Below are 23,779 nucleotides of genomic sequence, written 5' to 3'. Positions count from 1 at the left end.
TATACATTTAAGAATATGTGAGGTGTTAGCATCCTTGTTAGGAAAAGTACAGATATAACTAAAGGTGAGAAACAGCCAAACATACAACAAGAAAAGTTGAAAGTAGCCAAAAGTTTGAGCCAAATACAACTGTAAAATGTCACATAAAAAAAGACTGCTAAGGAGGTACACTAGCTAAAAGTCAAGTAAATATATCAGTGATTTTTTTTTTTGTTTCAAAAGCTCAAAATGCCACCGTTAAAAAAAGCCCTAACCTTTATTGAAGCCAAAGTACGCAGGATACGCTCACAAAATAACAATCATTCAAAATGATTCCTTGGGTTATTTTAAAGCACATGTGTCAAACTCAAGGCCTGGGGGCCAAATGTGGCCCAACAAGTCCACTAATATACTATTAGCACATTAACAGCTAACGCCATTAACACAATCCATACTATGTCATAATGAAGTACCAATCCCAATCACCCTAAATCAGGGGTGTCAAACTCATTTTGGTTCAGGTGCCACATACAGATGTCAGGTGGGCCGGACCAGGACAACCATAACATAATCAATAAATAATATTTTCCCCTTTGTTTTGATGCAAACAAGTAAAAATATATTAGAAATTATAGATATTTAATGAAATATTTGACAAAACATCACTAACATGCAAGCGGGCCATATTGAACCCCCACACGGGCCAGTTTTGGTCCTCGGGCCGTATCTTTGACACTCCTCCCTTAAATGATGATCTTTCATGCACTCCCTCTTTAGAGAGGTATATACATAGTAACGTATTTGAGATCAATGTCTCTTTTTCAGTGGGTAAAATATGAGAAATTGTCCAAATTGCTAAGATAAAATTATGAAACTGCTAGCAAAGGTAAGAAACAGTTTATAGATTTTTTTAAAACTGGAAAAGAGATTTGTACTATGTTTAAGTCTTCAAGTAAAACACAAACAACAACGTCTCACAAGAAATGGTTTAGATGGAATTAATTTGTGATACGAAGGCCACAAAACAGGGTTTAAATGAGACAAATTAGCTTAGCAAAAACTGGACTGCACTTAAAACCAATAGAATAAGTCCATCTTTATCTGAATGTATTGTCAGTTTTGATCCCTTCGACATTACTTAGCTGGTGGCGTTGCTTCGTGTTTGCCACTGCTTTACTATGCAGCATTGAGATGGATGGCGGAGAAAAGGAAATCTATCGATTGGCAGCCATTAAACCATTACTGTTCATCACTGTTCCAGTGGTGTGGCACCAGTCACCTTCACAAGGTCACATTGACATTGTTAAACCCGCTCTCCTCGCGTTAATCAGCTCAATGGCTCTCGACATACTGGACCAACATCTCATTAGGGAGAGACGTTTTACACCTTGTCGTTCTTTCCGCCGTTTCCGCCACTTTTCTTTATCGTCTCTTGAAACGAGGGATAACGGAAATAGCCAATTAAAATTTCCTTTTTATTACGTTACAGACAGAGGCACAGTAAGGTCGAGGCAGCGTTATTTAAAGGCAAACGTAATGTACTTTATATAAAAATGCCATTGAAAAATGGGAAAATAAAAACCAAAGATTTTTAACAGGGACTTTGCAGCTGATTTCAGTTGGGGTGGTAGTTTGTTTCACTTGTGTGTAGCATAAGTGCTAAATGCCACTTCACCATGTTTGCTTTGAACTCTGTGCTCCACTAATCAGCCTTAGAGTGAGTAGATCACAGAGCTCTACTAGGTTTATAGACCATTAACATTTCGGGGTACAGAACTCATTAGGATAAGGAACGTTTGTTTACGTCATTTATATGACATACATATATATTATATATAACTTTATTCATTACGTTTTGAACACTACGTTGTTATTGAATGTAGTGGTTCATGACATTGACTATGTGGTCTGTTTTTATTCACTACTTTAGTGATTCTATTCAAAATGTATAACTCGAACTTGTCGAGGAAAACATGTTTTTTTTTTTTAATACGCTTAAAATGTAATGTTAACTTTAACTTTCAAAATGAGGAAATTGATTTATTTCGTGTTCGGTGTGTACTATACGTGTTCTAGAACGTTTAAATGACCAAACAAATGTATGACAGAAGTCAAACCAGGCCAATATGCTATTTTATAAATATATATTTTTAATTTAGGGCACGGCCCTGGTCTTAAAGCACTACCTTTGCTCCCTCTGTTCTTCCTCCTCTTTCTCCTCCCCTTTCTTTCATTCTCATCTACTGCATTGAAGCTGTTACCTCCCTCACTGATGATGTCACCGGCTCAGTTCAACAGGGGCATCCTTACCGAAGACAGATAGACAACAGAGCCATTTTGACCGCACCGGAGTGCGAAGGGAAAGGCGAAGAATTGAAGAGCTCCTTGTTTCCCTTTTCTCCATTTCACCGCTTTTCTCCACTGGCAGAGCCTGGCCAGTGGAGGGGTTGGGCCGCAGCCGGTTACACCTCCGCCTCCTCCTTCTCAGCCCCCGGAGAGGAGAGGCTGACACCAGACGCCGGAGCATCAGTTTGAGGAGCGGAGTCTGGGATCAGGTGGAAGAGGTTCGGAAGCTGGGCGGTTAAAAAAACCAGAGGAGGACGTTACTGGTTCTGCATAGGTTCGTTTTCCTTTCATTGTCCAACACTGTCAATGTCGTTTTAAAGGCAATGTCTCTTATTTACTCCGCGTCTAATCTCCTGGGAGGAGATGGGCACTGGGTGCGGCCGCTTAAGAGACTGGCACTGTGGAGCGGGAATGGAGTAATGACGTCAAACTTATACGTCGTGCACACTACATCGTCTCTCTTTTATCTAGGTTACATTTTATTACATAACAACAACAACAGAAGCGTCGAATATAGAGTCACTACGCACACTGAGGTGAAAGAATAGTCGTTAATGAAGACGTCTTTTATCGTAATCGAATAAAAATGACATGGTGTGTGTACTGTTCCCCTATATTTGTGTGTTATCTGTAAAATAATTATGTAGACCATGAGTCTGCGTGAACGTGTGGTGATAGTGATGTCATGCCCTAGAGATTGAAATACACAATATTTGTACGCTAATATATTTAAAAAAGAAGAAGAAAAATGGGTGAAATGTATTTCTTCCTTTATACAGGGAAGTGGGTTTTGAAAATACATTATTTTCAGATTATCAATAGGAAAATGGTGGCCTCCTGTCTGAGCTGCATCATCTAATGACTGGTGGTACAAATTCTGGGCCTTGACTTTCTCAGTAAGAAAACTGTTAAATAAATGGTATTTTTATGACCAATATTTACAATTAAAGATTATAATTTACTTTAAATTGGTTTTAAATAATCCAGAATTTCCCATTAGGTTTTCATCATCGTCAACATTCGTTGTACATGATTTGATAATGACATCCAGTTTGTTGAGTCTTTATTAAATAACCACAGCCCAGCCTGTGTGCGGTTTATATTGTGGTCGGTCTCTGCGTTTGTTGTTGATTTGTTACTGTGTCACTGTTCTGAAGAAGTCGTTTAGGAACAGGAGGGTGAGGTTAGACCAGGAAACAGGGTGACAGCTAGGGTGACACAGCAAATACACTGCACCCTAAAGTGACGATGGGGATAATAAAGCATCTGCTTTTTAATATTGATGCCTAATCAGATACTAACACGGTGTCAATTAAACCAAAGAACATTTCTTCTGTTCATTAAGTGATTACACTGTCTCTCGCTGTGATGTTTGAAGTATGAGCCAAAGATTTGCAGTAAAAAAATCTGCGTATCATCCGTGTATCATATCCATCACTGCGAGAGAACGCTATTGATGAAAACATTAAATGACTGTAATTCGATCTGTGTGGATGATGAGTCACGGTAGCCTCTGTTACACCCACAAGGCTCCCACATACTAAAAATCACGGAGCGATTTAATATCACCGTTCAGTGATGCAGAAGAAGGTGACAGGAAACGAGTTGCTCATCAGGCCGAGCAGCTGAACGCAGCCTGTCTGGATTTGTGACTGGTTTCATTGCCGTTGTCATCCAGGGAAATAACCTGACATTCAGCTGTTGCTGCAGTTCCGTGGTCGCTGCTGGCTCTATTATCTTTAGGCTTTAGCTGGTATTTTCACATTAGCAGCAGACGCCACTGTTGCCCTCCATTGTGCCGATCATGTCAACTGTAAGGTAAATATTCAGGTCTCAAAAACAACATTTAGCATGTACACTGATAATGAAATTATGGGAGGAGCCTAATGCTTAAAATACAAAATTGTCTAATAATTGGTGATTTACCAAGATCGTAAATGTGGAATGAACAAACCTTCTGGCTCTAAATTGCGGTTAGGTCCTGCTCCCATTAGTCATTGTTGCTAACAGCTCTCAAGCTAACGTGATGCTTTCACTCTCACAAACTGATTTGACTAATTATCGGGCTGACTCATTCCCCTGCATGTTTATATACATGTGACAGACAACTAACCTTGGAGCCTGTCTTTACCCACTCACATACACTAATAGAAAAGTGATGTTTTTGATGTATTTTTCTATTTATCTGTGGAGAGTTAACATTAGCGCAGCAGCTCTTCCGCCTCTACATCATTTTCTGTGTTAAAATATGTATTTAAAAAACTTTTCATTCTTACTGTTGACGTTGGATAATAGTTTCACAGCGGCCATTTTAACCATATCAACCCACATGGCAACACACATGGAAGCTAAATGGAGCTTTGGGAGAAGAGTATTGGACTGCTAAGTCAAAATACTCCATTGTGGGGAATTGACTGCTAAGTCAAAATACTCCATTGTGAATGAAAGTCAAGTGGGGAATGAAACAAATAATTATTTTGTATTTTGACAGGGTTATGTTCTTTATTAGTGGTTTCAGGTCGCATTGTTACTTAGAATCCCTGTAAGAATGGAATAGTCCATTATTGCTAATGGTGCATTTAAATGGACATTGTGATGTGATTTACAGCCAGAACAATCCCAAAATGTTTCTTGAATAATTGTTATTATTATTAACATAAACTAATACGGACAAATAAATACATAAAGGCTTTTTTTTTTGGCCCTCCTTTTTTGGTACTCAAAATAAATTTCATTGCTTTATTCTCAGAGATGCATCGCTGATAGAATCCTTGAATACTTGTGCATTATAATTATTTTTCTTCAATAGGGAACATTAGTTTTTATACCTGTTTTGACAGATTACAATTTGCATTTAAAATAATGATAATTATAGACAGGAAATTCATACATTAACGAATCTAACACACAGGTTTCAAACAGTTGCATGACATTTTACATGACAATTTTGGGCCTAAACTGAAGGTCTGCCCCCTTCAGGATGGTATCGTAACAGTCAGGTTGTAGGATAAAGATAAACGTTAATTAGTTTTGTTAAACCGAGCTCTCTCCCTTTGTACTCGGTGACCTCTAACTATATTGCAATGTTTTGAAAACAGTTGAAATTCTTCTGTGAATGCTAATGAAATGTATTAATCAGTTTGTCTTCCTGCAGACCTGCAGGCCCTGTCCCGGGGCTCTAAAGAAAGCACAGCGGGAGGCTAGGAAGACAGCAGCACCATGGCCGGGGCCTCTGTGAAAGTGGCGGTGCGAGTCCGCCCGTTCAACTCCAGGGAAAATGGAATGGACAGCAAATGTATCATTCAGATGTCTGGAAACACCACCAGTAAGTTCTCCATAATCACATTACCTGTTTGGTGTTCCACCTGTTGTACTGCTGATGTGTCGATTACACATGACAAGTCACTGTTTGGAAAAGTATCATTTGTTTGCTGAATTAAATTAAGTTAACTTGAGCAGAATTCAAGTAGAACAAAGATTTTCAGACTCTACAAATTCAAACTTTTCCCTTCAGAAGCCTTATGGTAAAGTGGTTACCAAGTAGGGCACATTTACAGATAAATGAGTCATTTACCATATTTATCATTAATTCCAAAGGTTAACATTTTGACTTAAAAGTGTTTTGTCATTAACCTTTGGTCTTTGTGAAATACTTACTTGGCAAAAATATATTTGAATACATTAAATACATTATTAGATTATTTAATTGTTTCCATTTTCTATACATTTAACAACAATCAAGCAAACCCTGACAATTGTGATATAAAGTAGAGTTGGTTTCATTAAATTATTTTTTAACACAATAATGTTTTATTGCCCTTTGCCTGTCCCTCGTTTTAAATCATGAGATTAAATATTGTTTTTACATGTCATTTGCTACCAAGGAAAATCCTAATTTAATTCCATTTGACACAACATTTACAACATACCTGTGAGGGCAGTGCTCACAGAGAGGACTGTTTAGATGAGACTGGAAAGATACTCGATACCTTAGCAAGGTAGAGTGTAATCAATAATGGATGTGTCTCCTGAAAAATTTACCATTTGGCCTAATTTAGCCATCTCACCGCTCTTTTCTCATGCCATAGGTGACTAGACAACACACTGTGTGTCTGTTCTCTTTTGATGTGAAACTATGTGATTTGTCGCATTAAGAGGGGCCGGTCCCTACAAATATTTTATAGTACCTTCATATCTTAGCTACTACAGTAATTGATATTCAAAATGTTATGTACATTCCTGTAGTTACTAGTGACAAAAACAACGTATATAACAAATATATTTTTGGCAAAACCTGGCAGTTACTTTAGGCAAAATGTTTTATTTTAATTAAAATCATTCAAGAATGTATTTAGTCACTCATCTGTCATTAATTTACATATAGACAATTGTACATTAGTGAAAAATGGTACTGCAGGTTTCTGCAGTGGACAGTGGTTTTGTGCTGGTTTGATATTTTTATTCAATTACTCAGCAGTTTTTTTTTTTGTTTTTTTTTTATTATTATATTAAGTCATTGGTATTTTGCCAATCTGGACAGATACTACTTAAAGTATGCACTCTGTCTCTGATAAGGTGCATTATTACTGTAAGGTAATACAGTAAGGTCACTTCTGTTAACCACGGTGCTGTAAATATTGTAATAATTATACAATATTTTATACAATTAGAAAACTTTGACAAGAGAAGAAAAAATAGACTAAACCATTCTAAAAGAGATAGTGACTCACTGAGAAGAATAATTGAGTCAGTGGGTGTAGATGTTGTGAACCGGAGGATGAGAGCAGAGTGATGTCATGAAGAAAAAAAAAAAAAAAAAAGGTCATTGGTTCTGGTGTCTGGAAGGTTGGGGTGCGGATATAAATGCCTCTTTGTCTGTTGTCTGGCCTGAGAAGAAGAGGAAGAAAAAGAAGAGAGATCTCCTGTGTGTGTGTGTGTGTGTGCTCCCTGACATTCATGTGTGGGTCAATAGCCCAGTTCCCACAAAGCAGGAGAAAGGCAGCATGTCTGCAGTCCTGCCATGGTGACATTCATTAAGATGCAGGGCAGTGAGCTGCAGGAGCAGTGGGCCCCCCTCTGCAGTCAAGATACTCTCACATGGCTGGAATGTTAACAGTACCTGTATGTTTTACACATGACAACATATATTTACATATGTCACGAATGTAGTATTAATAGCTAAGTTAGTGTCGAGGTTCGTGTAATGTGTGTTCTGTGATTAGGCCCGGGATGATAATCAATAAATATCGATCGGATGATGAATGATGATCAATAATTTAACATGCCTGGATATATAGCCTCCAAACAGGCTGGATGACAAGAGGGTTCGCTCATCAGACTCAGCACCTGGGCACGTTTGTTCTACGGAATGAGCGGAGTGAACCCTTTTGCTAGCCATGCAGTTTTTGTCGTGGGAGCCGGTGTGGTGGCCGCTAGAATAGAGCGCAGCAACATGGATGAGCCAGCACGCTAAATTTGTTAGAAAGTGTTGGCGACAATGAAGGCAACACGACAAACTTGAATGCCCACCCGACACAGTTCTTCCAGCCGGGAAAAAAAAAAACTAGCCTTGGTCCCGACAGTCATTGCTCACTTAGGTGTTCAGTCGACAAAGTAAATGCGAACAGAACTGCGTGAAATGGTGTGCGCTCTCAGAAAGTTTAGTCCGCTGATTTCGTCACAAAAGCTTCACAACGCCCCGCCCCAGACAGCCTTTAAAATAATTTCGAGTCAAAATAATGTTGACGATATTATCGTTTATCGATAATAACATGTCGATAAACACAGAGGGGGCTAGCCCCTCACTTTGGGAACCATTGCCTTAATCTGAGTCATCGAATTATAATTACATTTTTCACTGTAGAACTTATAAAAAAATACTATGAGCATAATACTTGGAACAGGTATCTTCATGACAGCTTGTCTTGTACTTGTACTGCAACTCGATCTTGTACTCACACATAGCTGAGCGTTGTTCATTACTGTGCAGCAGCCCCGGTACAGTGAAGCTGAACTCCTGTATACCAAAATAAAATCTAAACATGACTCATCCAGATCAGTTATATACGTAGTTCCGGTTAACAGACATGAGTGACTCACGTTGAGTCACTTTTCCCTCCCTCCTTACGTACGACAACAGACGCTTTAGAGCAACACCTAGTTCCTGGATGTGACGTGTCAGCATCCAATAATTAAAGTCAACCTCACTTTTCACAGAGATTTAATGGGAATAAGGACTGTTTCTCAGTTACTGTTAAATATGCATTCAGGCCTGACTGAATATTTAACGGGCCTTTCTAATAACGGGTAATGTCGGGCCACATTACTGGAAAAGATCATTTGTAGCAGGGGACAGTGGAGGAAATGAGAAGTGTGGGTAACATTTGGAGCTGATTAATGCCATTGATTTTTTTTTTTTTTTTGTCATTGCGGCGTGCAGCAAACGTTGTGTAGTTTAAGTGCTAGTGTCCGAACTGGGTTGTTTCAATGGCCGTCCTCCTGGGTGCCCGATGTAAGATGTTCAATAAACACGGTCTCATCCCTCTGTCATCTTAACAAAAAAAATTGACCCTGAAACCGGAGACGACCGCCGTAGCCTATACCTCATGGATGGAGACACGATGTATGTAGCAGTGTAGAGTGGAAATATCTTTAAAGTGTGCTTACGTCCTCTGTGTTCTTTTTTCCTCTATTATCGACCGCATCCACATTAGCACAAGGAGTGGTGTCTCGACCAGTGGGAGCTCAGAGGAAGCATTAACACTTTCACTGTTGACATTATCAGACCACAGAATTTATTGTTGTTTCTGGACGGATACGCAACACCTGTAAACAGGGCTCACAAACATCTGGCTCAGGGGCCCACATTTGGCCCTCGGAATCCCCCCACTTTTGGCCCACATCTATATATATAATGATGCTAATTCACGTTTGCCATTCAGGTATTTTTTTTTTTAAATGCTTTTTTAAATAATTTTTTTAATACTGTGGTTGGAACATCCCATAAACTTTTTGACTCATAAGTAAATAATTATTTGACCGAGGAGCCCTGCCTACTAGCTCAAAGTTATAAATAAAACAATGGTTGTATTAATGTGTTGGTACATTAGTTTATTCATCAGTGTTATCTACAAAAGCTTTCAAACTGATTCTCCCTCAGCTGAGTCCAGGCTTTAGGGACAATCCAGTTCATTTTTACGGATTAATGGGATAATGAAAAATCTTTTTCTTTTTTTTTTTTAAACTGAGCTACAATTTTGGCTTTCTCTTGTCATTATGATATTGCCTTGCTTTTTTTCTCAACACTTTTTTTAAAAAAAAAAACAAGAATCATTATGATATTGCCTTGCTTTTTTTTCTCATCACTTTAAAAGAAAAATAACAAGAATCCATTTCATGTAGATGACGGCATTATTGAGAACCTAGAATAGTGATTTTTAAAATGATCTTTAAAATTTTGTTTTGCAAAATTAAGAATCACTCTAAAGTGGGGCAGATCCTTATCTTTACTTTAAAAGAAATGATGTGTAAAATAATATCACATTATATTTTCTGTATTCAACCAGAGAGCCGTCAAAACAGCTGTTAGGGGTTTGTGCTCTATTTAGCTTTAGCTGAAAAAGAATCATTTTAAAAAAAGAAATTATAACAGAATTATAAGCCATATTCTAAGCCATATGTGTCAAACTCAAGGTCGGAGGGCCAAATGCGGCCCGCCAAGTCATCTTGTATGGCCCGCTGGATCTTAAAAAGAAATTTTGTTACTTGAGTAAATAATAATAAATTGTAGAAACATTTATTTATATGTTTTGGAGTAGTTACATCTATACAGTCTTACAGTTACAACAAGCCCTTCTTGGGGAACTGTATTGCTGATGTGGCCCCCTGGTGGACGTGAGTTTGACACCCCTGTTCTAAGCTATCAGAATGCTTTTAAAATTGTTTTTGCCTTATTCCCTTAAGCATCATCGATCATTGTTTTTTCACTAAAGAGGAAACTGAGACCTTTTCGGCTCATTTTTTACCACATCAAGTGATGATGCTGCAAAGATACTGTTTCGTGTAAGAAAATCTTTTTTACTGACACTTGTTTGTTTTTTTTTACATCTTGTCTTCTAGCCATCATCAATCCCAAACAGGCCAAAGACAACAAGAGCTTCAACTTTGATTACTCGTACTGGTCTCACACCACGGTAATCATTCTTACACAACAAGAACATTTGTTGTGGATCTTCGCCAGGTGTATGACAAACACCGTGGCTCGTTATTAATGATTGATCTCTCTTCGCAGCCCGAGGATGTCAATTATGCCTCTCAGATGCAAGTGTACAAAGACATCGGGGAAGAAATGTTGCTGCACGCCTTTGAAGGTTACAATGTGTGCATCTTTGCCTACGGCCAGACCGGTGCTGGCAAGTCCTACACCATGATGGGTAAACAGGACGTCAAGGACCAACAAGGAATCATTCCCTTGGTACAGACTCACAGCTGCTCCATAATGAATCAGTCGGTTAATATGGGCGTCAGTTTCTCATACTTTTATGGTTTTTTTTGTCAGATGTGTGAAGATCTTTTTACTAAGATCCACAACAACGCAGACAACAGCATGGCTTACTCTGTGGAAGTAAGTAGTTCTATTTGTACCTTAATTTCCTGAAGGGATTAATAAAGATCCATCCATCCATCCATCAATCCATCTATCCATCCGTCTATCATTCCATCCATCCATCCATCTATCTATCTATCCATCCATCCATCCACTACCCCCCCACCCATCTACCCATCCATCCATCTATCCAGCCATCCATCCATCCATCCATCCATCCATCCATCCATCCATCCATCACTGGTCCTGCTGTATACCTAACACGTGTGAGACACTTACATCATATTTTATCCGTGTACAGGTCAGCTACATGGAGATCTACTGGGAACGTGTGCGGGACTGAACCCCAAAAACAAAGGACACCTGCGTGTGCGAGAGCATCCTCTGCTGGGTCCTTACGTGGAGGATCTGTCCAAGCTCGCCGTCACCTCCTACAACGACATCCAGGACTTGATGGACTCTGGAAATAAGGCCAGGTGATGGAGCTGTCTGTTGATTATCCACCCTGATAATGCCGTCACTCTGCTTCACATGTCGAAACATTTTCTTGACAAAGCCAACTGGTGGTCCACGGGCTGAAATCTGGCTGACGAGTTGTCTAATTGGGCCCATAAATTGATTCCAAAATAAACATCAAATGAACAATAATAGACAAAAAAATTGATTTTTATTTTATTTTATTTGAGTGTTCAGCCCTAAGGTGCTTGTCCAGAAAAATTGCCCCTGACAAATCTAGTTGGTCAGGGTCTTTTTTTTGTAAAATTTATGTTTGAAGATGAACTTGTAGGCAACATTGGAATAAATAAAATTCAAAATTAATTAATTTAGGTAATCAAACCTCAATTGTCATTTCTATGATAATAAAAAGCTATGTTGGGTGCCTTTTAAAGAAAAATCTTTGGATCTTTGCACACGCATCAAGTGTGGTTAAAAGTTGGCCCACGGAGCAGGAAGTGCGGCCTAAAGGAAGTGTGGCCATTACTGACTTCCTGTTTCTCAGAATAGACTCTGGCTAATGGTGGCTATGGTTAAAAACCTTGTTCATTACTGCCTGGCTCATCAGTGCAGACAGTGGCAGAAAACAAGTGCATTTGGAATCTTAGCACGTTACTTTTGCCCCTCTTCAGCAGGGTGGTCTTCATACAACAATGTTTACTTTCAAATGATTTATTGTTTATTTTCATATATGTATATTTAAGTTGTTTCCTGTTCTGCTCTCTTTAGGACTGTGGCTGCCACTAACATGAATGAGACCAGCAGCCGCTCACACGCCGTCTTTAACATCATTTTCACTCAGAAACGTCACGATGCTGAAAGTGACAACTCTACCGAGAAGGTAGAGATTTAAATCACTCCGTGATGATTGAAATGAATTAAACTGTCTCTAAAATTGCAGATCGATGAAGGGTTAAAGGTCATTGGGGAAATGAAATAATTTGTGATTTGTTTTGAATGTGCTGTGCTGCAGGTTAGTAAAATAAGTCTGGTGGATCTGGCTGGCAGTGAGAGGGCAGATTCCACTGGAGCTAAAGGAACAAGGCTGAAGGTAATTTTTTTTTTTTTAATCTTCTAATGCGGTTTCTCAAATTAGTGATCTTTGATGTTAATGTTAATCTGCCGTTTTTACAACAGGAAGGAGCAAATATCAACAAATCCCTAACGACTCTGGGCAAAGTCATCTCTGCTTTAGCCGAAGTGGTATGTAGCCATTTAATCTGTTTTGTGTTTTATATAATTAAATATACAAAAAACAGAGGCTAAAATGTCTATTTCTTTGTCCTTTATTCTTTCAGGATTCTGGACCAAATAAGGTGATTTTTTTTTTCCTCTCTACTAGTCCTAGTTTTTTAACCCATTATCATAAAACTGATTGATTCATTTTAATGTGCTTTCATTTTGTACACAGAATAAGAAGAAGAAAAAAGTGGAAAGCTTCATTCCCTACCGAGACTCAGTTTTGACCTGGCTGCTGCGAGAAAACTTGGGTATGAACACACTTTGAGAATGAGAAGATAAATGTTTAAATTGAAGTATTTATCTCTTGGGAAAAAAATTCTTTTTTTAATTAACCTCTTGTTTTATCAGGGGGTAACTCGCGCACTGCCATGGTAGCTGCTCTGAGTCCTGCTGACGTCAACTACGATGAGACTCTCAGCACACTCAGGTAATAGAACAGTTCTTTTTTTCTTTTTGTAGCACAAAGCTAATCAATATTTTGCTAAAGGACACTAATGCCAGTGAGTCATTTTCACTTTTCGAGCACTTCCCGTAAGTTGCAGCTGCAGAACCGTGCGAAAGTGCAACGTCACTCGGTCTGTGCTTCTGCGTGTGTGGACAAGGCTCTTTATGCTAAAAGATCATCAGAAGTTGAAGATTGCAAAACAATTGGCTAATTGTACTGAAGTTTATCTTCACAAAGTTTTCAAAACCTCAGTGAAGCGTGTTGAACTAACAAAATAAATCAGTCTACAGTCCATTGCTATTCATTTGACAGTCAGTCTTATTTTCAATAGAAGGACGGTGGAGTTCTTGGATGTATAATGTGTGTGCGTCCTTCTGCACATGCCTCAAATTTCGGTTAACATTTTTTAAATAAATCTTCATAGAATAATTTAAGCAAATTAACATGTTATTTTCATTTGTGTACTTGCTGAAACGGAGTACCGTCACAGATACTTCTTAAGGCTAGGTTTCATGAAGTATACAATGAACTGGTTGGCAGGGCTGTAAAAAACCTGCACTGGTGTGTGTAAAATTGGGATGACGGTCATTGTGTGTGCACAAGCGCCACCTTCAGGACACAAGCAGTATAATGCTTACGGTTATTTCGAGCTAAGGATAAATATAAAAAAAGTAATATAATGGCAAATAAAATAAATAAACTTTCTGCCTATTCTAAATAAATAAACAAAGTCTCTCCTTGTATAGCACTATTTCGTATTTGAGTTCTAAAGAAAAAAACACACACCTTCTTGGTTAAAGTAGTTAGAAAATGACTTGATAAAGTGTAAACTCCTCACCAAGCCACTCTACAGTAAAACTGAGAAGAGACATTCCTCACCAAGCCACTCTACAGTAAAACTAGAAGTGTCTTCAGTGCTGTGACACACCTTCAGGCCTTTTAGTAAATGATTTTCCTCCTTCCTTGTCTTCCTCCCGGATGTTAAAAAAAACCCCAAACTGCTGAGATTGTTGACCCACTTAAATAAACTACCTGTGAATGAGGTCAACGAGACACTGAACAGCTGAACAGACGATTTGTCTGCCGTTGTTTCCTGAATGCCGTTGTCATGTGTTCGTCTCAGGTATGCAGACAGAGCCAAACAGATCCGTTGCAACGCTGTCATCAACGAGGATCCCAACAACAGATTGGTGCGTGAGCTTAAAGAGGAGGTGGCCCGACTGAAAGACCTCCTCCTCTCCCAGGGCCTTGGCGACATCATTGAGAGTGAGTTTCCATTTGTTCATATAATAATCACTGCTGTTACTAAACATTATTTAAAATGTGCACCTTTCTACCAGAGTTGTGCTTACACTTAATGTCAGGCTACATGGTGAATAAAGGGAAGAGTGCAGTAATTTTAAACAAATATTATTAATAATAATAATAACAGTAATATACAAATACAGTGGAACCTCGAGATACAAGCATAATCCATTCCAGGACCGAGCTCGTAAACCGAAGTGCTCATATCTTGAATCATTTTTCCCCATAAGAAATACCAGAAAAAAAATTATTCCATTCCGGCCCTTTAAAAAACTCCCTTATTAGTACTAATAACAATGGAAAAAAATTGCTAAAAAAATTTAATTGCTATAGAGACATACACACACAAAAAAAAACGGACGACTCACGTGTGATGCGCGTACGGATGTCGACGAACACGTGAAGTGAACGATCGAGGCAACGTGGGCTGCTCCGACCTAGCGTCGGCGTCTGTAAGCGTGCTCGTATCTCAAATCTTTACTCGTATCTCGAAGCAAAAATATGCCCGAAGGCTTGCTCGTATCTCAAGGTATTACTGTACTGTAAATAGTTAAACAGTGGGGCATTAAATAGAGAAGACAAAGACGATGGTGAACTTCATATTTCTTTGGAGTTGACTAAGCGCTGGCAACACAGATTCTGATTTATTTAGTTGCTATTTACAGAAGGGAGTGTAGGTGAGATTTATGGAGTCCAGTGAAGCTGCCTTCAGGCTCCACTCCTGTGAAACAGCAGCACCTGTTTGGCCATCTGCTCTGATTTAGATAGAACTAAACTTAACAGCAATAGTTAAAAAAAAACCCCACATTCTTAGTTTGACAATGACAGAATGTGAACTTTCTGCAAACAGGGTGTTGGTTTAAAACTGTATCTCAAGGGCTGCTCTCATTTATTTCATCTTGACCAGTCTGAACACTTTCCCTCTAAAGGTGTTGTTATTATGTCTGTATTTCTCTTTCTTCCTCTTCCTTCTCTCTCCTTTCTTGTCTCCCAGCATATCGAGCAACCGGTGCAGATATAGAGGGTTTGAAATGTATGTCTTCAGCTCCGACTCTTGCTTTTGCTCATGTGGCAGCTTAGCATCATCAGCTTCTAATTTTGTCTTGAGAACAGTTTTGTTTTGTTTGGTCTTTTTTTGCAGCACCGACAAGAAGGAATCTAAGAAAGAGTTAAGAAAAATTGGCAACGAAACAAGAATTTTATGAACAGGTCTTTTCACATTAATCTGCAGAGTCCATGTTTTAAACACTGCAGCTGATTCAGGAAATGCAAACCAATCACATTTATGCTTCTATACAGTTTCTTGCGATCTAACTAGCTATTTCTGGTTATTTATTGATTGGTAAACTAAATATACAATAACATTTTTAACAAGATGAAAACTTGCCATCCCCCTCAGAGTACAGAAAAAAAATCCAATGAAATGAGTTCACCTCAATAGATTCTTCGTGTCGTTTTCTTACGTTTAAAGTCAGAAGCCAATAACATTTTTAACAAGATGAAAACTCGCCATCCCCCTCAGAGTACAGGAAAAAAATCCAATGAAATGAGTCCTCCCTGTAGCTCCTTCGTCTTCCACAGGGAGTGCTAAAAACCCGGTTAAAATGCTACTGTTTGTTGTTTCAGTTAGCAAGTGAACAACAAAATGTTTATCGTTTAATTATCTCAGCTAGGACACGATGGTAAAACACTGTTTTCATATTACTCTTTTTTTTTTTCAACATATGAACTTTAAAACTACTCTTTGAGCACAGAGCGTTATTTAGCAGATTCAGTCCGGACTTTTTTTCTCTGACCTCGCATTTATTTTGTCTGCCGTCCCCTAAAGATCCACTTTGTTCCGCCTGGTGGACATTTTGCGCCCAGAACGTAACGTCCTAACAGCTTGTATAGAAGGTTAAAATTATTAATTGCAGAAGCCAGGGAACCCTGTGATGAACACGTCGCCCCTAAACCTCTCGTGGCCCATTTATAATGACAGGCAATATCTTTGTATATTTTCATGCTAGAAATGTACTAATATATTCTTTCTTCTAGTTTAAAGATATTATATTATTTCTTACATTACAGTTTACAAATATTAAAATTAATTAATTATTTTATAAATATGCAGTACAATATATATAACGTTTTCTGTTTGACACTGAGATGCTGTTAGGTTTCCTTGGGAAATTTTCAACATCTGGATGCTGGAGCATTTTAATAGATCCCCTCTGACAAAGTATATATCTGATATATGTCAAACTCACATATGCCAAACTTAAGGCCCGCGGGCCAAATGCAGCCGGTCTTATTGTTTTATGTGGCCTACTTTAGCTGAGCTTAGAGTCTGGTTGTCTTACTGTTGTTGTTTACTGGATGGGTTAAAGGCAATGGTCAAATCCTGTCCTTGTCGAGTAACTGGTTAATTCCAGTTTTGCTTGACGTTATTTTTTTTAAATGTCCTTTAGAATTTATTTTATTGAGGAAAAACGGGGTTGCAGAAATTTAAGGTCAATATTTCTGGTCAAAGCGTAGTCAGCACTAGACTGTTCAATAAATGTTATTCTTGGCCTTCGACAACACTATATCATATTTTATGTAATAAATATGATATATCATATTATTTAGGTCAGAGAAAGGTAATCGGTCTTCATCTTCTCAGCTCTCATCCTTAGATTCCAGCAGAATTTACTGCATGTGCTGCGTCATGGCGCTGTAGGGATCAGTGAATGACCTGGCGGTCGTGGCACCAAACTGCTGATAAGGCAGCAAGGCAGAGCAGCGCAATATGGAAGGTGACAGAAAATAATGAGATATGGAAACTATCTTTTTATCTGTAATTTCTTCGAGTCTGTCAGGCTCGTCGCCTCCTGTTGGCAGCCACAGGAAACAGGAGTGATTCTAACTGAGCTTGATCACAGATATAAGATGATGATGTGCATATGGATGATACTTTGAGGTGGTCGTCTCATGTTTTTCCTCTCATTACTACACAGCTTTATTTAATGGTGATATGACCAGACCCCTCCTGGAAACAGCAGCAGCCTGTCCAGATGGAGGACTGCGATACAGTTCTCAATTTATTGTGTTGCCATGACAGCGGCGGTCTGAGAGATTGATATTTGTCATTTAATAGAACCGGCCGTAGCTCTTCTCGGTGTCATAAAGGGATAATAAACCGGGGGAACACGGTACAAATGACGAGACTTTTTCACCGTCGCCGTGTCTGCTTCGCTGCTGGGGAAATGCTTTTATAACTTCAGTTGAGTGCTTGGCGCTGCTAGGCTTTGGAGACACGCACTATTTATGGAACAATCTTGTCGCTTTACAGTGTTCTCCACAGGAAACAAGGGGGGGCCTTGTTTCAGTTTAATAGTTGATGCACGTTGCCGAGTCTTGCGGTGTTTGGTTGAGAATGTAGCAAATCCCTGTCAACGTTTTGGATGAACGGTATATTATCGTACAAAAATATTTTGTTCATTTTTTTCTTTTTTATTTGAATGACCCTGCATCTTGTGCCCTGCTCGGTGATTGCATACAGCCTCTGCATTTAATTTGGTCTTTTCTGGCAAGTGCCTTTCTTTTTAAGTTCCCTCTGGCGCTGTGCTCGCTTGTGTGCTAGCAGTCTGTCAACTGTGTCTCTGTGACTTTTTCTTTAAAGCCACTTCTCTTCTTTCTTTTCTACTCTTCCCTTCTCCTCCTTATCTATCTGTATTTTCCTAATTTATTTCCTCCAAGTTCTTCTTCTTCTTCTTCTTCTTATTATTATTATTCTTATTATTATAACCCCTCCTTGACAGGCCTGTCTGATCACAAGAACAATAACAATACAGGTCAAGCTGTCAATCAAAGGGGTGATCTCTCCACAGTGACTAATGCCATGACAGGGATGAGTCCGTCTCCGTCCCTCTCAGCCTTGTCCAGCCGTGCTGGATCCATCGCCAGTCTGCATGACCGCATTATGTTCAGTCCAGGAAGTGAGGAAGCCATTGAGAGGCTGAAGGTGATGTATAGAACCACCAAACAGTGGAATATGTTGAATAAAAACTATACATTTGCTGAATATTTTTTGGTACTTTGATACAGTGATTTCATTTCGTCGATCGATTACAATAACCTGTGTTCTCTGTCGTTTCTCAATGTATCAGGAAACAGAGAAAATCATTGCTGAGCTCAATGAAACCTGGGAAGAGAAACTTCGCCGCACAGAGGCCATTCGAATGGAAAGGTCGTTTAAACATACATTTCATTGTAGCTAATTTTGGTAGTACATGTATTATATTAGCATGTATCAGCAGTATTTTTTACAAAAAACATTTGTTGGGTTTGTTGTTTGAAAACATTAAAAGACATAGGACTTCCAGTTAGGAATCAAAGGGACGGAATACTCATAATTGAGTTGTCCTTCAGAACATACTGTATACCAGTGGAAGAAAAACGTAATGTGAACCTTTCTATGTTGTTAAAACTTACTCTACTTCGTTCACAGAGAGGCCCTGCTGGCCGAAATGGGTGTTGCAATACGGGAGGACGGTGGAACAGTGGGAGTGTTCTCCCCTAAGAAAGTATGAATCATTAATCAAATCTCCTCTGTGATCTAATGCATATGAGTTTAGCGACTGATGAAACTGCTTGTTGATTTATCCCTTAAGCCTTCTGATAGCCCCAGAATGCCTGAACCTGTATTTATCGACACAGTGGGGCTCTTTTCCCCCAATGAGGTTTGTAGGTTTGAAGTGGAAAGGTTGTTTTGTATTCGTCAAGACGAGTGGGATGAGAGTTTTCTGGCTTTCGTTCTAAATATTTAACTTCCTCTTCTCTTACTTCAAACACTACCTTCACTGCACTAAAGTAATTTAATTTCCTAAGGGGAAGTACCAAGAGATTAATAAGGTTCTATCTATCTATCCTGCTATCTAGCGGGGAAGTACCAAGAGATTAATAAGGTTCTATCTCTCTATCCTGCTATCTAGCTAGCTATGTAGCTATGGATCTATCTATTTAGCTATCTAGCTAACTATCTATCCATCTGGGAGAGGCAACATGGATAATCCATGCTTTAAATCTGTGGGAAGTGAAAATTGCTGCATGGGTTTGTCTATTACTGATTGTTTCCTTACCGAGAAACAACTCTCAACTCTCTGCTGTGCATAACCGTCTTGTTTGGTATTGTAGATATTATTTGAATTGTAGTGTTTTACTGGTAATAATTTTGTTGTGCTCTGTGTCAGACGCCTCATTTAGTGAACCTTAACGAGGACCCTCTGATGTCTGAGTGTCTGCTGTACTACATTAAAGATGGAATCACCAGGTAAGAGTTTGGTCATTTATATTGTTGTTTTATATTTAGTGTAACTGTTATACTGTAACTGTATTCGCCTGAAATTATTTTTACAGTAGGAGTAGAGGGCTTAGAGTAAGGTTACATAGTAAAACTGACAAATATTGTTTTTGCAATATATTGTAGCAAATTAGACCTTTGTAACATTTTATTTACAAACCATTAACTTGACCTTTTGCCATTGCGTCGTCAGGGTTGGTCGCTTAGACGCCAGCAGTCGTCAGGATATCGTTCTAAGTGGCCACTTCATCAAGGACGAGCACTGCACCTTTACAAGCAGTGATGGTCCTTTGGGGGAAAGTAAGTCGTTTTAAGAACATGTTGTAGCGTTGTGTGAACATACAGCTTCGACTCACGCACAGAAAGTTGATCCTTACCAAAAAAATGTTCTTTCAAAGCTTCTGTTATCCTGGAGCCCTGTGAAGAGGCTGAGACCTACGTCAATGGGAAGAGAGTGACAGAAGCTACTGTACTCAAATCAGGTCAGTCGGTACTTTAAATATATAGAGTACAGGTCTGGTATTGCAAGAAAGGTTTATTAAGTTATCTTAAGTTATTCCAGATTATAGCATCTTTAAGCAAGCCCAGCTAACTCAGTAAATTAATTTTAATTTAAAATTTTCTAAAAAAATATTTTTATGTGCGGTTTGAAGATGGAATATGTGTCTTACAACCAGTGCGTATATTTGTGTCTTAACAGTTGAGTGAAAATATACTGTAATTTCCGGACAATAAACCGCTACTTTTTTCACACGCTTTGAACCCTGCTGCTTAAACAATGATGCGGCTAATTTATGGATTTTTACGGGCTAACGAAGTTTATACCGCTAGCAATCAATGACTTTTCTGGTAGGCTATTGTTTTTTCCTTTTTAAATTTAGTGGGTGCGGCTTATATTCAGGTGCGCTCAATAGTCCGGAAGTTACGGTAATTCAAAATGGTCCATCTACAACATAGGAAAGAGTCCGTTCCAGGGTTTAGAGGCTGCCATTAAATAAGCCATATTGCACGAAAGAGTCCGTTCCAGGGTTTAGAGGCCATTAAATAACCAATATTGCACCACCTCTGATTTTGTGAAAACCAATGACTGATTTTGTGAAAAGGTGAAAGAAAGAAAATCCTTATAAATGAAATGATTAAATAAAGTCAAAATAACACACCAATGATTTGTCATTACAGGGAATCGAATCATCCTGGGGAAGAGCCACGTGTTCCGTTTCAACCACCCCGTTCAGGCTCGAGCGGAGAGGGAGCGGACGCCCTGTGCTGAAACGCCAGTCGAGCCCGTGGACTGGGCCTTCGCTCAGAGGGAGCTACTGGATAAACAGGGCATCGACATGAAACAAGAGATGGACCAGAGGTGAAGGGAACAACGGATGTAGATAGTTTAGAAGTTAATTTTGGGGATGCTTTTGGGTTCTGGGTTCTGAACAAGTCTTTGTTTTTTCCAGGCTGCAGGAGTTGGAGGACCAGTACCGCAAAGAAAGAGAGGAGGCCAACAACCTCCTGGAACAACAGAGACTAGTACAGTGTTTTTCATTTATTTTGTCTAAAAATCAAAATAGGTTTGGTCAAAATGTAAAGGTTCAAATCAATTCTTTTTATTTCTTGAAATCTTTGCTATTCCATCGATCTCCATTGTCCAGGATTATGAGAGCAAGTTGGAAGCTCTACAGAAACAAGTGGAACGATACCACCCAGACGTTCCCGAGGAAGAGGAGGAGCTGGAAGAAGAAGGTAGTGCAAATAAAAAGAGAGACGCCCGTTATTGTTTGGAGAGTCTTTCTTAAGGTAACAGCTTTTTCTGTCACCCACAGCACAATGGACAGAGGCGGAGAGGGAGCTGGCCGTGTGGGGCTTCCGTAAGTGGAGGTGCTACCAGTTCACCTCGCTCCGTGACCAGCTGTGGGGAAATGCCATCTTCCTTAAAGAGGCCAATGCCATCAGCGTGGAACTCAAGAAAAAGGTCCGTCTGGTTACTGCGTTTCACACTCGACTCTCGAGCTGACGATTTACTCCATTACCATTTGACGGCTCTAATGCTGCTTCTCTGCGTCCGTGCAGGTCCAGTTCCAGTTCGTGCTGCTCACGGACACCCTCTACTCTCCTCTGCCTCCGGACTTCTCGCCCTCTGAGGAAACCAAGGAGAGGGATAAAAGGCACTTCCCACGTACCATTGTGGCGGTGGAGGTGCAGGATCAGAAGAATGGAGCCACACATTACTGGACATTAGAGAAATTAAGGTACGCTACATACACAGATTATCTCCAACCTACCACATTTGAAATACTTTTTGGCTTCTCATGTGGTTCCGTAGTGTAGCGGTTAGCACGCCTGCCTTTCAAGCGGAGGAGTTGATTTCAAGAAATGTATTAAAAAACACAAACTGAAAACAATATTAAAAAGGCTATTTTAGTACTGTAAACAAAAAAAACAACAAAAAAATAAGCAGCTTCTTCCACACCTCTAACCGTCTGTATTGACCTGAATTGGCCACAGATCTAATCCAGGTTGTACCTTTTCGTGATTGCTAGGATTGGCTCTAGCACCCCCTTTGGCGAAAAAGCATATTGCAACTAAGACACACTTGATTACAAATGTTTTTAATTGTGCCAGTGTTTAATTTAAACATAAAATGTTTTTTTGGTGCATATTATGTTAATAACAGTATAATTTGTATTATGTTTAATAACAGTATAATTTAACAGTATAATTTAATTAAATTATTGTACTTGCAATTAGCATAGGAACCCATGCAAACCAGCTCCCCAACACAATTAGTTTTTGGCTTTTAAAATGCCAAAAAGGCCAGGGTCAACTTTTATTTATTACTTTATTACTTTTTTACTTTTTTATTGTCAGTATCTGTTTCTGTATCTGTCCCCACATTAGTTCTGCTCCAAATGTTTTCTATGTCATCACCGCCATCTTCTGCGAGCAGGCCTCCCTCCTTATTTTTATACTGTAAAATGTAAAATATTGGCCTCATCAAGAAGATGTAGCTATTTTTAAAATTTTAAAAATAAAAAAAAACAAATTCTGAGCTGAATTGAATTACAATTAAACAACCACTATTTGGTCACCTCTACTTGGAATTCAGATGTATCTTAAGCAGAGGAAGGTTTGTCCTGGTCTGCCATCATGCAGTACACTTCTGTGTACAACCCTAGTGTCTATTTTTAGATTTGTACTCCAGAGTGGGCTAAATGATTCAGTAGTGTCCTAACAGGAACTCTAACTTTATAAGACGCTCCATTTTTGGTTCTTCGAAAATGTTTTCATTCTCTGTATTTTTATATACTGTATACTACAGATTATACTAGAGCAGATGTCACAGATACTTCCACGATTAGGACAAAACTATCTCAATAACAGGTCAATACTAAAACGAAAACCTACTGCGCTACGTGTCTCTGCTCCTCTCAGACAACGGCTGGATCTGATGAGGGAGATGTACGATCGCGCTGCTGACGTGCCCAACAACACCATTGAGGACAGCGAAAATGTGATGACCGGAGGCGACCCCTTCTACGACCGCTTCCCCTGGTTCCGTCTGGTCGGAAGGTAAATGGTGAACGATAAACACGCTCTTTTACAGTGTTTGAGCTGCAGGGACGCTCTGAGCTCAGACAAAAGGCTGGCGACGCTGAGCAAACACACAAACACACACTATGTTTGTCCTGTCTGACCTTCTAGTATAAAGCCGGGTTGTTTGCAGTATCGACCTGTGTATTGTACACGTACTTCACATGATGACAAGCTTCACAATGGAGCACTGAGTAACCCCCAGCCCACTTCATTATCATGTCTCATTTATTGCATACAGAACACTGACATCTGGTGTCCATAAAAAAAATCGAAGCGTGTAATAGACAGCAACTAAATAGTATTCAAATATACGTATATACATATATATGTGTATATGTATGTATATATATATATACACATATATGTATATATATACATATATATGTGTATATAGATATATACACATATATGTGTATATATGTATATATACATATATGTGTATATATATATA

At 39.1% G+C, this 23,779-nt stretch overlaps 1 protein-coding gene across 1 annotated transcript in view; it reads left to right on the top strand.

The window, feature by feature from the left end:
- Window positions 1–23,779, top strand: part of LOC103399985 (kinesin-like protein KIF1A) — a 45,864-nt gene that overhangs the window by 2,666 nt on the left and 19,419 nt on the right. The window contains 27 exon segments of the mRNA XM_017040469.2: window positions 2,234–2,599; window positions 5,480–5,650; window positions 10,444–10,517; window positions 10,616–10,798; window positions 10,883–10,948; window positions 11,232–11,268; window positions 11,271–11,406; window positions 12,155–12,266; window positions 12,399–12,476; window positions 12,563–12,628; window positions 12,724–12,741; window positions 12,837–12,915; window positions 13,016–13,094; window positions 14,236–14,378; window positions 15,412–15,450; window positions 18,200–18,402; window positions 18,548–18,627; window positions 18,889–18,964; window positions 19,631–19,710; window positions 19,934–20,040; window positions 20,139–20,222; window positions 20,920–21,100; window positions 21,192–21,264; window positions 21,387–21,477; window positions 21,558–21,706; window positions 21,805–21,983; window positions 23,167–23,304. Coding sequence (XP_016895958.1) covers window positions 5,545–5,650; window positions 10,444–10,517; window positions 10,616–10,798; window positions 10,883–10,948; window positions 11,232–11,268; window positions 11,271–11,406; window positions 12,155–12,266; window positions 12,399–12,476; window positions 12,563–12,628; window positions 12,724–12,741; window positions 12,837–12,915; window positions 13,016–13,094; window positions 14,236–14,378; window positions 15,412–15,450; window positions 18,200–18,402; window positions 18,548–18,627; window positions 18,889–18,964; window positions 19,631–19,710; window positions 19,934–20,040; window positions 20,139–20,222; window positions 20,920–21,100; window positions 21,192–21,264; window positions 21,387–21,477; window positions 21,558–21,706; window positions 21,805–21,983; window positions 23,167–23,304 — 2,657 coding nt within the window. The 5' untranslated portion in view covers window positions 2,234–2,599; window positions 5,480–5,544.

The sequence above is a fragment of the Cynoglossus semilaevis genome, chromosome 2 (genome assembly GCF_000523025.1).
Source record: "Cynoglossus semilaevis isolate Cse_v1.0 chromosome 2, Cse_v1.0, whole genome shotgun sequence".
Lineage (NCBI taxonomy): Eukaryota > Metazoa > Chordata > Actinopteri > Pleuronectiformes > Cynoglossidae > Cynoglossus > Cynoglossus semilaevis.
The sequence above is the reverse complement of the archived record's forward strand: the minus strand, read 5'-3'. Positions and strand labels throughout refer to the sequence as shown.